Below are 14,594 nucleotides of genomic sequence, written 5' to 3'. Positions count from 1 at the left end.
GGCTACGTGTCCCCGAGCAAGACTATATTTCTGTTCTACATGTTTATTCTTCAACATGTTCACCTTCCTAACAAGTATTTGTGAATTAAACGACCAATTCTTCAAAACAGTTTGAATGTCAAATATTCAAGTGTATCTAGGATCAGGATTCTTGAGAAGGAGACAGCTGTAAATTATAAGGCATTTTTCTGCAAGTTCAGTTCAAGTAACATTAACCTAATGGATAATTTCAAATGATGGAGCCAGCAGTGCAATAATACACTATTCCACTAGGAGGAAACAAACTCTACACAATTTAAATTTCCTGACGTAGAGAAGGGGGTTTTTTCTTTTTAATGCATACACTTGTATATATATATATTTCGGAAACATTGTCATCTGTCTGTGGCAAGGCATGTAAAAGTTCTGTAAAGTGCTGGGATTAAGCAATTTTTTGCATAAGGAAGCTCATGGTTCTGAATCTAGGAGTTGGTTGGTATATCACCGATTCCCTGACAGCAGAGCACACCACACGCCCTGCTAAAATTTCCAGCATGTCTAAGTGATTTGGACCTTGTTTTGGTGTTACCGGAGCAGCCTGCAAGTTGGGATCTGTGAAACTTATTTTATACAATTGCACAGCAGTTGCATTGGGATTTTCCTGTGAGTGCAATCCAGCTAAATACATAGAAATGTGAGTCACTGATGTATCACTGTCACTCGCTCCAATAACAGCAGAATGTTTTTTAATAGCGAGAAGGATAACGTAGGCATGAAACTAAACATTCATACTGGAAAAAATGTTCTTGTCAGCTGGCTCCCTTTTACCTATCTTGAATATGAAAGCCTCTTAAATTTGGCATTTGTTCCAATTCCTAAAACTTCAAGGTTGGCGACAACTCCTCCGGGCGCTGGCTGTGTTCTGTGGAGCGGTGTGATCCATCCATACCGTGTGCGTGTGCACAGAGAGGGGATGCCCTGGCGTGGCTACCAGCACACTGAGTTTACCAGGGCTCAATGGTACTTGGCGTCTTCCTCGTGCAGGATTACTCCCAGGCCTGCCTGAAGCTGAGGAATGCAGAGGGGAGCGTAGGAGTAAAACGTGTGAAGAACAGAACCAAGAAGAAGGGAAAAAAGGGGGAATAATGAAATGACAGATGGGAGGAGAGCTAAGCTAGAGGAGAAGATTTAACTATGTAGCTGTGCTAGGTGGTTGCAAGGCGGCTTAAGTCAAAGTACAGAAAATTACATGTTTTACTTCATTATACCTCCATATAGAATGAAGCATAAGTTATACAAAGTAGCTTTTCATTAGCTGCTGTGCCTAGACAGTTTCGTAAGCCAAAAAATTATACTTAACAGGTTAGACCCTAAGGGGTTACGTTCCTTGAGCCAACATCTGTTATAGTTTATGTATTTTTTTCCTCCTGTACTGTTTGTGCAATCCCGCAGTACTGGACAGAAAGCAATGTACACTTATGCCTTGGGTCCTCTAGTAGTCTGATACATGACTGCAAGTTCACCTTGCTGAACTGTTTAATTAGTTGTGCAATTATAATAAACGTAAGGAGTATTTACCAGTATGCTCCTTCAAGCCAGTAAAATCACACTGGGTTTATGTCACTGCAGCAAAGCACGTTTTAGTCCACCTTTCTCATACGCAGTTTGGACTTGCAAGAAAGCAGGTTCTCAGGGCATTTCTGTTGTTTTTCGATAAACAGAACTTGCATACAGCTTGTTTAAGCACTGAGAGATCATTTTCGATGTTATTTTCTTCATTCTCTGATTTGACATTGCTCTGCCCTTAATCTGGTATGTTCTACATCCTTTTTGTCATGCAAACTGCTGTTTTCTTTTGGCATTTTTGAATGCATAGCACATTTTCAGAAAAGGAAAAAAAAAAAAGCCTTCTGCTCCTCGGGAGGTGCCTCTGCAGAAAAGAAGAGCTTCTAGAGCACGACAGAAATTACAGCTTTAATGTGTGAAGCATCCAAAATTGAGCATACTGCAGGGATCTGCTCGGTAGCTGCGATGTTTGTGCAGTTCAGGCAAGCCCGCTAGCAGCAGTGGTGCAGCAGAACGAATGATAAGGTCACTGACTGCATAACTTTTCTCAAATAGTTTTCTGCAGCTGGCAAATATAACCGTACATGGATAAAACTTGGTGAGACAAAGTCTGTTCACAGCCAGGACTCTTGCTCTAGACTCGGGTACCAAAACAATGGCTCTAACAGGCTTCTACTTCAGTAATTATTGAATTTGTTACTGTTTTCGAACAGTATGTGATCTTGCTTTTTGAACCTCAATCTTGGCTCCAACACATGCATAGGTTAAATTACCTTCTAAGGGTTAAAATCCTGTGTCTTTGCAGACAAAGTTTAGGAGTAAAATGCTGTTTACGAGAAGAGACTTTTTGATACCAGTTGGCAGTGGTTTTAGTCAATAAATAGGTGAGGATGTTTAGTTTTACTGCAGATAGAGCCAATGTAACTAGCCTTTAGGGCAGGACAAAGAGGCATTTTAAAAAAGCCTCTTGGCATGTTCATTATCTGAAGTCAGGCACCGGGATGGTCCTAAAGTATTAGGATATGACTGGTGACATGCCATCGGACATCTGTAAACCCTAAGCAATTCCTTGACAGAAGTACAAGTCTCTATTTGGAAAACCTTTGTTTAGAAAGGCAAAGGGAGTAATCTTCAGCTACCTGTAATCTGAGAGATCAGGAGATGATTTAAATACTAAAGACATTGCTATAATGCCTGTCTTTTAGAAAGAAGCACAATTTCTTGCTCTGGGACTTCAAAGCTGCTCCTCTCTTGTTGCCACGTCCTTTAGCTGGAGGCAACTAAAATGTGTTTAACAGATTCAAACTCTCAGCAAACCATGGTTCCTGTCCACCTTCCAGGCTGATCAACTAACAGGATGTTCTTATTCTCCCAGAAAGATCAGAAGTGCAAGCCACGCTCAATACGTGGCACATTGGGATAAATATAGCAGCAAAATGACGCCTTTGTCTTTTTCTCAACACTCTTCCTGATGTTGCCCAATGTTTTGTTGGCTTTTTTGGCAGCAAATGCACATGGAGCTGATGACTTAGAGAACCATCAACAGTGACTTCAGGAGCTCTTTCCTGAGCTGCGACTGCTGCTTCCAGGCTCAGCATTAAATGCCTTTGGTTTGGATTATTATCTTATGTTCATCCACACAGAAGCTCACATGAGAATGTTTTGCCCTCCATTCAGTTTCAGGAGATCCTGTGGGACTTCCTTGCCGTCGGTGTGGCGTTTGGTTGCCCTAAGGAGCTTGGCAGCATCCACAGGCTTGGAGGCTTTGTGGACATACCCTCCTGCAGGTCATGGATGAAGGTGCTGGATAAAACTCGTCTCAGCATCCATCCCTGTGAACCCTGCTGCTGGCTCCTCTCCAGCCCAAAAGGTGACTATGAAGTCCTTCTGTTTGCTTCCCACCCTCTAATCTCCTTTCAATCGAAAAAGGGACCTTTCTTCCAAATCCTGTGCTAATTTAGTTTCTTTAATGATCAAAAAAGAGTCCAAAGACCTTGAAGAACAAAGAAACATTGAAATGAACTTCCTACCTTTTAGTACTCATAGCTTTCTAATACAAAACAGACTTCCTAATATTGACAGCTGTAGTTCAATTTATAGAAAACATAATCCAGAAAACATACGATTATAATAAATTAGCCCCCAAATTATTTTAGAAAACATACTGCATTATCTCTGGAGAGTGTAGATCGGCTTTTGACACTATGGCTCTGTTATCATACTGGAAAACCCCAGATATGCCTGCTTGCGAGGGAGAAATGTAGCGTCACAGTGTTTGGATATATCCAGAGGTCAGTAATCATCAGCAAAGTAAAATACTAACCAGACAGGCTCCTTTCGTGGGACCTGAAACGGAAGTGAAAATGAAGTAGCTGGGAAAGAACGTGTTCCATGTTCTGTGTTGTTATGAGACAAGAGTAATTTAGATTTTCCTTTGCTTAGCAGTAACAAAACAGACAGCGCAGGACTTCCCGAATTTAATGAAGGATTACAAATCCTTAACTATGTTATGAGGGCATGATACAGCAATGTTTCAGCTGGGAAATGAGTAGATATGCAGGGCAAAAGAACTGCAACACAGGTGCAACTTCCATACTGCTCTAGCTTACGTCTACTAGATTAGCATGAAAGGCCTCCTGCTCACAGAAGCACCACTACAGATCCTCCCTGCCCATCCAGAATATTGGTGGATTCAGTGGTCAACATTTCTTATCAGGAAAGGGCATATGGTCAATATTGCCTCTGCTGCAGTATATTCAGCTGTGGGAACCGATGTGAGAAGGGCTGGGTGCGCTGCAGGAAGTGGCTCTGTGGTCTGCAGGATTTGTTTTTCTATTATGGACATGGCAAAGAAGATGCTGTTCTGCTAGAAAAGCAGTATTTCTGGTGAGCTGGAGAACAAGTGGACCTGAACCATTTTAAGGGAGAGCAAAAAATCTGGTGGTACTTGTTAGCATAAACCCAGAGTCCTCGTATGTTAGCCAGAAGCCAACTCCAGTAATTTGTTTACCTAATGTCTCCCCGCTCTTCCACCAAAGTATGAGCTTATTTCCTGTACTAAACTATTACACGTCTTGTGGTTAGTTATTAACTAGCTGTTGTATTTGAAAGGGGGCTCTATTTCAGCAGAAAGTCATTCTTTTGTAATCCTTACTCGATTCAGAAGAGCTTTGCAATCTGCCAGTGAAACATCCTCTTGCAGTGCCAAGCAGTTTGCACTAAATAAATGTATGCATCACATTTGCTCGATGTTGTTCGTATTTACACTTTTGTCAGACTGAGTGAGGTAAGGTTGTTTTTCAGCAAAAGATAAAAATGGTGATCCAGAATTAAGCATACTTTGGCCTAATGTGTTTCAGCATCGGTGCATTTCCCAGGGCTAGCACTGCCCGCCTGTTCTTCACAGCTGCTATCCCTTTCAGTTTCTCTTTGAGTGCGATTTTACAGCCCAGAGAGGAAAAATGTATACAGGACTCTTTCTTATAGATTCTGCTTTCAGTGAAAATTAACAAAATTACACGTCATGGAAAAAAATAATTATTTATCATTTCTTGTACCATCACAGTTTAACTTGTTTTATTTTTGGAGAAGTTCCCAGATAAAATTAGTGATCTCCCTGTGCCAAAGTGTGAGGGTGGAATGAGTGAATGAAAGATGCATCCGCACCTTGCTTCATTTCTATATGCAGAAACCGACTGAAGCAAATACCAGGGAAAAGGAAATAGTCAATGTTTACCTACTGCAGTTACTCATGCTTTCGTATTTCCTTTAATCCCTTCAAGGTCCACTGCGTGCAAAGGGAGAGGTGCGTGGGGTAGTAGGTGCGGCTGGCGCCGAGGTGGACCCCCCCGAGCAGCTTGCCGGGAGTTGCTCCTCGTAGAGAGACGCCGCTGGGCACGGCACTTCTGCTTTTCTCCCCTGGTGCTAGGGATGACTTGCTCTTCAGTTGTTTTCCTGTGCAAGATATGACCAAGCTGTGTTATTTTTCTCCCGCATCAGCATCTCCCTGGGAAAATTTGCTATTGCCTCTATGGGGAACTGAAGATAAGTGCTGACATTTGCGACTGTCCTAATCTTTGGGGTGGACACTGACAGATGCACTTTTCACCGACAGTGACTGGACAGATGCATTGTTGGGAGGAAGGGACATTTGGGAAGGAGAAACACGGCTTTTCTGACCAATCTCATTATTTCACAAATGACGTTGCTGAATCGTTACCACTGCCTTCCCTATCTTCCCCAAGTAAGAAATTGAAACATGAGCACTGGGCCTAGTGAAACCCGATTTTCATACATTTATATTCTGTGCTCCTTCCACCCATCCTGCTCCAAAAACTCAGACTGTGCCCGGCCCCATCTTCCCTATGACCTATCCGTTCCCCTGGTGCTTTCGCTTCCCCAGTTATCCAACTAAGATGCAAGCGCAGGGCTCCTAACTGAATCCCTGCTAAGATTTATCCCTCATAGGAACCTTATAGGAGCCCTTATCATGGCCTGATACTGCGGCAAAAGTGCACACCTACCATTCGCAGAGTTAAACTGATTTTAAAAAGGAAAGAAAGGGGGAAAAGAAAAAAGCAGCAATTAGAGGATGACAAATAGAGTGGATATACACCCCAGTGAGAAGCAGTTTTAATAAAAGTCTCATCATCGGGCAGTGGGCTCTGGGGTCCTGCGAATGAACGCAGGGCTTTTCTGTATCTTCACCTACCCACGGGAGGGAAAATTCAGGTGGGAGACTAATTCCTTTTCCAGTTTTGCTCTGGAGGCAGACCAGGTGCACCCACCTTGAATCCAACTCAAACACCTACAGAGGCTTTTTTTGTTTCTAGACCAGGTGTTACATCACTTTAAAGGTCCTCATCCACTTTAAAGGTTTTATACTATCTACGTACTTGAACGTGCTACTCGTTGTAGTCCCACCGATATAAGGGAGAGAAAATAAACGTTTGCAAAAGCGGGGCCTGTGAACCTCGAGAAGGCGAGATACCGATACAAAAGTACAAAATCGGATTTTGAAGAAAGGTATTTTTCCAGTCACTGAGAAATGATGGAGGGGGGATGTAACCCGCTTACTAACACATGAATCAATCTTGTGGGACTCAGAGGAACATTGAAAAACAAGAGGAAGACACTGCAACTGTAGCAAAAGAAAAAAAATATTGCAACACTATCAACAGAGGCACTTGTTAAGGCAACACAGAGCTTATGCAGGAAACAAACAGGTAACCATAAAGCCAAAGGGATGACAATGCTGCCTGAGGGAAGACGGCCACCGGAGTTGGGAGCCGAGCGTAAAGGGAACATATAAATATACATAAATCTGTAAGGGCAGTACGCAAAGGCAGCGGTCACTGTGGATTAGAGAAACATAAGGGCAGGTGCAGAGCGCACGGTAAGGGCTCTCTTCACGGCGGCGACCGCTCGCGACCCCTGACAGGGGGGAAAAATCCGGTTTGGGGCGGCGGGAAAATCCGGTTTGGGGCGGCGCGAGCCGACCGTTAACGGCAGCGCCATGGCGGCCCCTGGCGGCGCGGCGGGACCCCGCCCCCCCCGGCCCCGCGCCGCGCCGGGACGCGGCGGCTGCGGGGGGCCGGGCCGGGCCGGGCCGCTCCGCGGAGGCGCGGGAGGCGGAGCCGCGCGCGGGGCGGGGACATATCGCGGCGCCGCGGCCGCGCCGCAGCCAGTCGCTGCCTCGGCGCCGCGGAGGGCGGCGCGGCGCAGCGCAGCGCGGTGCGGGCCGGCGCGGGGGTGATGGAGCCGCGGGCCCTCGCCGCCCGCGCCCCGGCCCGCAGCGCCCGCTGAAGCGCCGCCGCAGCGCGGCCGTCGCCCCGCCGCCGCCCGCCGCCGCCCCGGGAAATGGCCACGGAGCCGCCGCGGCGAGCGCCGCCGCCCGCGGCCGGGCGGCCCGAGAGCGGGCGCGGGCGCTGCGCGGGTGGCGGGCGCGGCGAGGCGGAGGAGGAGGCCGCGGCCCAGCCGGCGCTCGGCGCCGCCCCGGGCCCCGCGGCGGCGGCGGGCCGGCGGCGGGGGCTCAACGGCTGCGTCCCGCTGTCGCACCAGGTGGCCGGGCACATGTACGGCAAGGATAAAGGCGGTGAGCGGCGGCGGCGGGGCCGGTGGCGGCGGGCGGGCCGGCGGAGCGCCCGGGTGGCAGGTGGCGGCGGCCGTTACCGGCCCTCCGCCGAGGGGAAGTGTCATCGCCGTCCCCTTCCCCCCCCCCCCCCCCCCCCCGGCTGATTGTATTCTTCTGCCTCACTTATTTATTAATTTTTTAACCGGCTTCGATGCCACTACGTGGATCTCTTGGTTTGCTCTCCCTTTGCTAGTGGGAAGTGGCCCTAGGTCGCTTTGCTGGGGCAAAAATGCCCCTTCAGCGCGGCTGTTTTGGGGTGCAAGGCATGCGTTAGTGTGTCCAGGCAGCCTGCGGGTCAGTGGAGCCCGCCCGTGCTCGGGAAAGTTTAACGACGTCCCTTTTGCTTTAATCGGCCTCCCCGGGATGCGCTCAGGTGATGCTCGGTTGAATTGAGACTGACAAACCGTGTCCCTTTTGGCAAGATGCTAGAGGCTGTTATGGAGAATAGGTAACTGAAAACTTATTGTTGTTTATTACAGCTGCGAGTATAAATAACTCACAAAAAGCAATGCCAGAATGCTCCTGTTAGCATGATGTGTGCTTCTGGGCTAATTCTGCTAAATAAAAGTTATGTAAGCTACTGCATTACTATATGGTATGGTCCTCCTTACAGACTGTATTAAAGATGCTCATCTATCCCTGAATACCTGTCTTTAAAGGAAAGAATGCATTCAGTGTGATCCTTGTATCTTTGTAGGAAAAGCAGAGAGGTTAATCTCACTAATGAAGATTTATTCCCCCAACATGGGCTGGAGGGGCTGGCAGAGTTTCCTGGGTAGCATGTGTGTTATGAACCAAAACAGGGTGGTTTCATCGCTGCTAAGCATCTTCTCAGTACATGTGGTTATTAGGTAAATCTCAGTTGGTCCCTCTTCACATGACTCCCTCATTCAGTATTATGCATGGTGGTTGGCATCTGCTTAAAACATTGTGTAGTGAGAGAAAGCTTTTTGTGGTTTATTAGAGGCTTCTTGGCACCATCTGGCAAAGGGAAGAAATAAATGGATATCTTTTTCAAGAGTGTGAGGCGATGCATGGTTACGTGAGGATGGAGGGAATATGCCACTGATCTGAATGCAGCACCTGAGCTCCCTGCTGTAATTTGGTGAGAGCATTGGTAAATGTGTTTGCCTCATACATTCAGGGTATTTGGAGCCGGCTAGTCTGTCTCTAGGTGATCAGCTAACAGCAAGCTTCAAGGGGAGATGTGTGAAATAACTCATTGTTTCATCTTCACGAATGTGACTAGCTGGTTAACATAATCTTTAAGCAAGACTTCTATAGTTCAACCTCTTTATCTGACACCTTAAAGCGAGGAATTTAGGTAACATGTCCTTAGGTTATTAGTGTGCTGTTAAACTATGCTTCATCTAAAATGTTTATCTGTGTTTTAAGACCAGAAAATGTCAGCAAAATGCTAGTAAGCAATTTACTAGCTTGCAAAGTTTTTTTTGTAAATGTGTATGTCAGTTTAGAAGAAAAGGGATGACTCCTTAGTTGCTTGCTTGTTTGGCGGTAACAATAAGCATGCTGGTAGTAGTAAGTACAAAACAATGGATAATAAGCAAGCTAATAGTAGTAATATAAATCATGAGAGTATATATACCTATGTCCTTATACCTATGTCTCTGCTAGCTCTGAATTTTTATTTTAATTTCAGGTTGAGGTTTGAGATTTGGCACACCTAAAGAAGGTTCCTTTTTATATAGGTAGCGGTCAGTGCCAAAGCAAACTACCCAGGTACAGAGCTGATGCTGCCAAATGGTATTTCTCACCCTTCCAGAACATCAAATTTGGTAACACTCATGTCTTTGAGACAAGTGTAAGGTATGCATCTATTCAACTTCAGGTGTGCCCTTTGGGAGCAGCTGTAATGAGCATCTGTCATACTGCCTTTGCACTCTATTGACCAGAGACTGCCTCTGCTGAAAAGACCAAGGGCAAGCAACTGGCTGAACTTTGTAACCTCTTCAGCCCTCAGTAAATAAAGTTACAACATTAATGGCGTGGTGAGCCTGTGTTATCTACAGCCCATGTTCATTTTGTGTCTTGCTGCTGATAGTCTCCATAGCAAGGTGTTATTTATCTGAGCTGTTTGAAACTCTGAGCCTTCCTTACTCTGCCAAGCTTCCTTCTTTGTCGCTGCAGCCCTCTGCCAGACTTCCCTTCTCTCCCCATGTACAAACATGCAGAAGACTTGGAGATATCCAGAGCTTGGTTTTTTTGACTGCTTTATTTTTTGTGGTTAAAGTACACCTTAATGATGGAATATACCACCTTTTGGAGCCTCTTGCAGCTGAATGTGGTGTGGTTTCCCTGTGCCCTCAAACTGCTGGAGGTCCCCAAATTGTTAGTGGGATTCTGCAGCTAGGGAACCATTGTCGTTAGTGCTGCTCTGCTGTGCATATCTCAAAGCTTCAGGCTCAGACTACTGTTTTCCACCTGAGAAGGCTGAGGCAGCACACGCAGGCTGGTCGGTCCTTGTTAAGTGCCCTCGGAGAACAGAGGATCTTTTCCAAAGTAAATGTTCAGAGTGTTTGTGCAAAACAGTTTTTTGTCTCTAGTTAACTGAAGCATGTGTGTTGACTCTGAATGTGAAGAAAAGTGTGTCCGTCTACACTACTTTTGCTGTAGCTTTGTGAGCTCCAGCGTGCTAACAAGCTTTGCATGCAGTCAAAAAAAAGTTTTTGGAATATTTCAGTATAGTTCTGCTGCTTGCTCAGAAATGTTAAATTGCTTATTCCTTTATTAAAATGATATTCCTTCTCCTCATCTTTACCAAAAGACCCTAGAACCCCTTAAACAAAACCATGACTGCAAGTGAGGCTATTTCTTGCTGTTGTAGATAGGAGAGAAAGTTGTGGAGTTTCCCTATGACGGGTACTGAAGTATCTCTGAAGCTGAAGCATCTCTGGCTTCCAGGCCTGTCTCTGTCACATTTGGAGTAAGTGCTCTGTCCTGTCAAGAATTCCAGAGGATGAAGGAACTTTAGGCAATATCAGGTTATACTAAACTCTTCAAGTAATAAAATTTATCATCCATCATGATTCAAAGTGCAGTGTTTGAGGGGTTACTTACTGTAAGTTGCCTTCACAGTTCAAGCTTCTCTTTATCAGTTCAGTAGTGTATGAATTCTACTTCCAGGAATATTTGCCTGGTATTTCTGCCTTGTAGGTTGCCCACTTGTCTCATCAATGCTAGTATGCAGCCATTAAGGAGTATGTGTTTTAAAACCTCTTTTAATGTTGTGATTGTTAATAATTCAAATTTAAAACACTTGTCATTCAAATACTTTTTGCACTGTGTTAAGTGGTTTCTACCACATGTAAAAAAGGTACTAAAAATAAAGCTGTTGTGTCTTGGAGATGTTGTCTGTGTGTTGTTGTGCAGCAGTTTTTTCTAGATCTAGGAAGTATACAAAGTCCAGCCTCAGTGGGCAGCTTGACTTGAGAGTTGTTATATACAAATCTTTCAAAACACTTTTTGTTCACTGGCACAGCCAGCTTACGAAACAACTTTTCTAAGTCTGATGTTTGTTTTGAAATAAATAACTTGGGCTCTAAAGACTTTGTTTAGTTTCCAAGACTGCACAACAGAGCCCATTCAGAGATGATGCCTTCCAAAAGGTGAAAACTCTGTTGCTGCTAGACCTGCTAACGCTTTTTGGGGCACAAACTTCCCGGCTTTGTTTACCGCATCTTGTAACTACAAGTCGTAAACTGAAGATGGAACTTATTTCAGATATATCTGATTTTTTTTCCTCCCCTCTACACAAAATAAGTTGCTATATGAAAAGCTATGAAGAAATCCTAGGAGAAAATGTCTATCTTGAAGTGGATTCCCTACCCTGTAACTGATGGTCTTGAATTTTGTCCTCTTCTTAGAATGAAAACGTAATAGAAAGGGCTGAATCTATTCAAAAGCTTGCTATCATTCTGAGCCCCTCTTAGAGCACATTTCACATAGATGCAATTACTTTTCTCTGTTCTTGCCTGTATCCATCTCTTGAGTACCTTGTAATATAATTCAATTGAGTTGCAAATTCTTCATGTAGCTACTCAGCAATATTGCTAACTGCAGAGTCATTTAGGCTGATGACTATGGTTTGGAGGATGGGGGGAATGCAGGCACAAAGGTGGCTGCCTGGTTGAGATGAAATCCTATGTCATGTTGTAAGTGATGGAAGAGTAGCATCTGATTAGCATAGAGTGTTTTCGAGGTACTCCTAGTAATATAGGAGTGCTCCTTCTATGCCAGTAATATAAAAGTGCATTCACAGGTCATATCTGTTTGTTTTAGCTGATGATAAATGTATAAAACTTGGTACTAACTCTTCTTAACTTCAGCTTCTTAGTGTTATTGGGAAAACAACTTGTTATCAGTTATTTAAAAAGGGAGTGTCTGTGTAATCTTCCCTAGTTGACTGAGTGGTTTTGGGTGGAACTTCTAATGTCAAATCTGAGTACTTTGTTGACCTTGACCAGAATTAGACCCAGGAGCTCATCTGGCGGCTAGAGAAAGAACGTGAGTGAACCTTGTCGAAGGGTTTTGTGCGAGAGCTGCCGATTTCTGTTGCATGTGCAGCGGGAACAGTAGAACTGAGCAAACGGACTGGCCCTGATGTGTATTTGTTACTTCTGAAAAATACAGGCTGCATCTCTTAAAAGTAAGCCCTGAATGAAATGCTTCTCTTCTAGGTATATTGCAGCATCCAGATGGGACAGTCTTGAAGCAGTTGCAGCCACCACCCCGAGGTCCTCGGGAGCAGGAGTTCTACAACAAGGTGAGGGTCCTGCCGCGTGGAGGAACTTGTCTCACTGAAGGTGAAACGAGGAGTGTGATTCATGTAGAAGTACATCCTTGCTGGTTTTTTTTGGGGGGGAAATGTAACCTAAATATCTGAATGGTATTCTTTAGCAGAATTGTCATGACATCTCTATGCTCTATAGAGCTTTTTCCTCTTAGACTATCTGTTCCCACACCAGACCTATTTTACGAACAGGTTTTAAGCTTTCTTACTTGCTCAGGAGGGCAACAGGGTGTTCACAACATCTAAGATTTTGTTGCAAAGTCTTACATTACTTCCTTCTACACTGAAGGCTGCTACATGTGTTCTCATGGGTTTTCTTACTCATGGTGCTCAGCATGTCAGAATTGATTGTCTAAAACATAGCGATCCTCACCCACCCATCTAGTCTGGCTTGTTGCTAAAAGTATTGCCCTGTTTTCCATTTTATTTAAAAACTTGCATCCTTTGAAAATGGAAATAAAAAGTGAAAATATCTAGCTGTTTTAACTTCAGTTTGATGTACTTGTCATATGAACCAAATTGTTTACTCATCTTGAGTATGCTTCATCAGTGACTTGAGTAGACAAACCAAGGAAGTTGTTGCTGGCTGTCTTACTGAGGGTGAAGTGTTCCTAGAGCCTCTTTTCCTTACCTGCCTCCCCCCAGTTCCCAGCTAGCTTGTCCTGTGTTCTTTCTACATTGGCCTGATATCCCAGCACTTTCATGGCTTTTTAGCTCCTGTGTAGGTACAGAGAACTGTAGAAATCTTCATGCAGCATGAGTAGTCTTGATTTTTGCTGCTGTTTTAATTGGGGGTGGCGGGGATTAATTTAAAGTCACCGAAAGATGTTATGTGTTTTGTGGAAACCTCTTGCACAAAGCTGACTAAGCAATATTTTGTAAGTAAAATCTGTTTACATATTGCTCTTACTTGCAAACTGACATGATGAGACTGCTAGACAAAACAACAGCTCTGAGTTACTAGGAGCTCAGCAGGAGCCAGTTAAACCTAAATATAAATATTTTTCTGAGGTTTCACAGTGACTATGTCATTTAGATGAGGCTAATAAAGATGTGATCCAGGCTGAGTGGTAACTCTTCAGTAGAAGTAGAAAGCTCAAACAGCGTATCCTTAGAGTGCCAGGCTACTTATTCTTACGTGCAAATCCTCAAGGGCTGATAGTAATGTTCTATTGCTGTCCAAAGCCAGCAGGTAAAAGGAGTAAGCTTCAACATTGCTTTGACATTAACCTTTTGCAATATAGGCTTTGTCACTTTACCTGTTGCTTAGACTCACCTCGTAAGTCGTGAGCAAGACCCTGGGCAAAATTTTCTAGAAAGAGGGGTCTGTATCATTGCTGTTCTTGCTAGACCCTGTTATAGTGGAGGAAGTCAGGTCCAATGCTAATAATGTGTGAAGCCAACTTCAGTTATGTCTGTTTTCGTTCCAGGGTCTTGCTAGCTCACTTCTGACACTTTTTCTTTTTTTTTTTTTTTTTTTTATTATAAGCCAGTTGGGAAAGGGGTTGGGGATTTACTGACAAATAAAGGGGCTAGGAAAAGGTGCATATGCAGTTCACTTCTTGTGTGGACTAGCATGCCTTTTTGTAGGAGAAAGCAAAGAGGAAAAAACGCATGTATGTTTTAGGTGAAAGTACAGGAGAAAGGGCTTGGAGATTTTTCACTCCTCAATGATTAACTACTTTCATGTTTGCTCTCAGTCATGAGCTTTGTAATATGGGATATAGACACCTACATGTGTTTGTTACAAGCTAGGGATGATTACTGTGTGTTGTGAGGTTCAGCGTAAGGTACCTTTTCACGTACAGCTTGATCTGATCTAATAGCTCATTGCAGCTGAGAGGGGAAAGGTCAGTTGTCGTCTTCCTGTTGTTGGCACTTAGCTTATGCTGTGCTGGTGCTCTTCGGACACTGAGGAACTGATTTGACTGATGAAAATGGCCGCAAAGCCTGAACTCCCTTGCTGGAAACCTTCTGTAGTTCTAGTGGTTTGACTGATGCTTGGAAAGGTCTAATAAGCAGGGGGAACAGAAAGACTGCCTCACTTTGAGCTATCATATCACTGTGGGCTGTAATCAAAGACTTACCACCTTGAAATAGGCTAAT

The 14,594-nt window shown here is 44.4% G+C and overlaps 1 protein-coding gene across 1 annotated transcript in view; it reads left to right on the top strand.

Annotated features, from left to right (window-relative positions):
- The first annotated feature begins 7,389 nt into the window (after window positions 1-7,389).
- IPMK (inositol polyphosphate multikinase) overlaps window positions 7,390-14,594 on the top strand; it is a 42,638-nt gene continuing 35,433 nt past the window's right edge. The window contains exons 1-2 of the mRNA XM_064513578.1: window positions 7,390-7,639; window positions 12,376-12,461. Coding sequence (XP_064369648.1) covers window positions 7,405-7,639; window positions 12,376-12,461 — 321 coding nt within the window. The 5' untranslated portion in view covers window positions 7,390-7,404. The remainder of the gene's footprint in view (window positions 7,640-12,375; window positions 12,462-14,594) is intronic.

The sequence above is a fragment of the Dromaius novaehollandiae genome, chromosome 6, assembly GCF_036370855.1.
Source record: "Dromaius novaehollandiae isolate bDroNov1 chromosome 6, bDroNov1.hap1, whole genome shotgun sequence".
Lineage (NCBI taxonomy): Eukaryota > Metazoa > Chordata > Aves > Casuariiformes > Dromaiidae > Dromaius > Dromaius novaehollandiae.
Note: the sequence above shows the minus strand (reverse complement) of the source record. Positions and strands in the feature narration are given on the sequence as shown.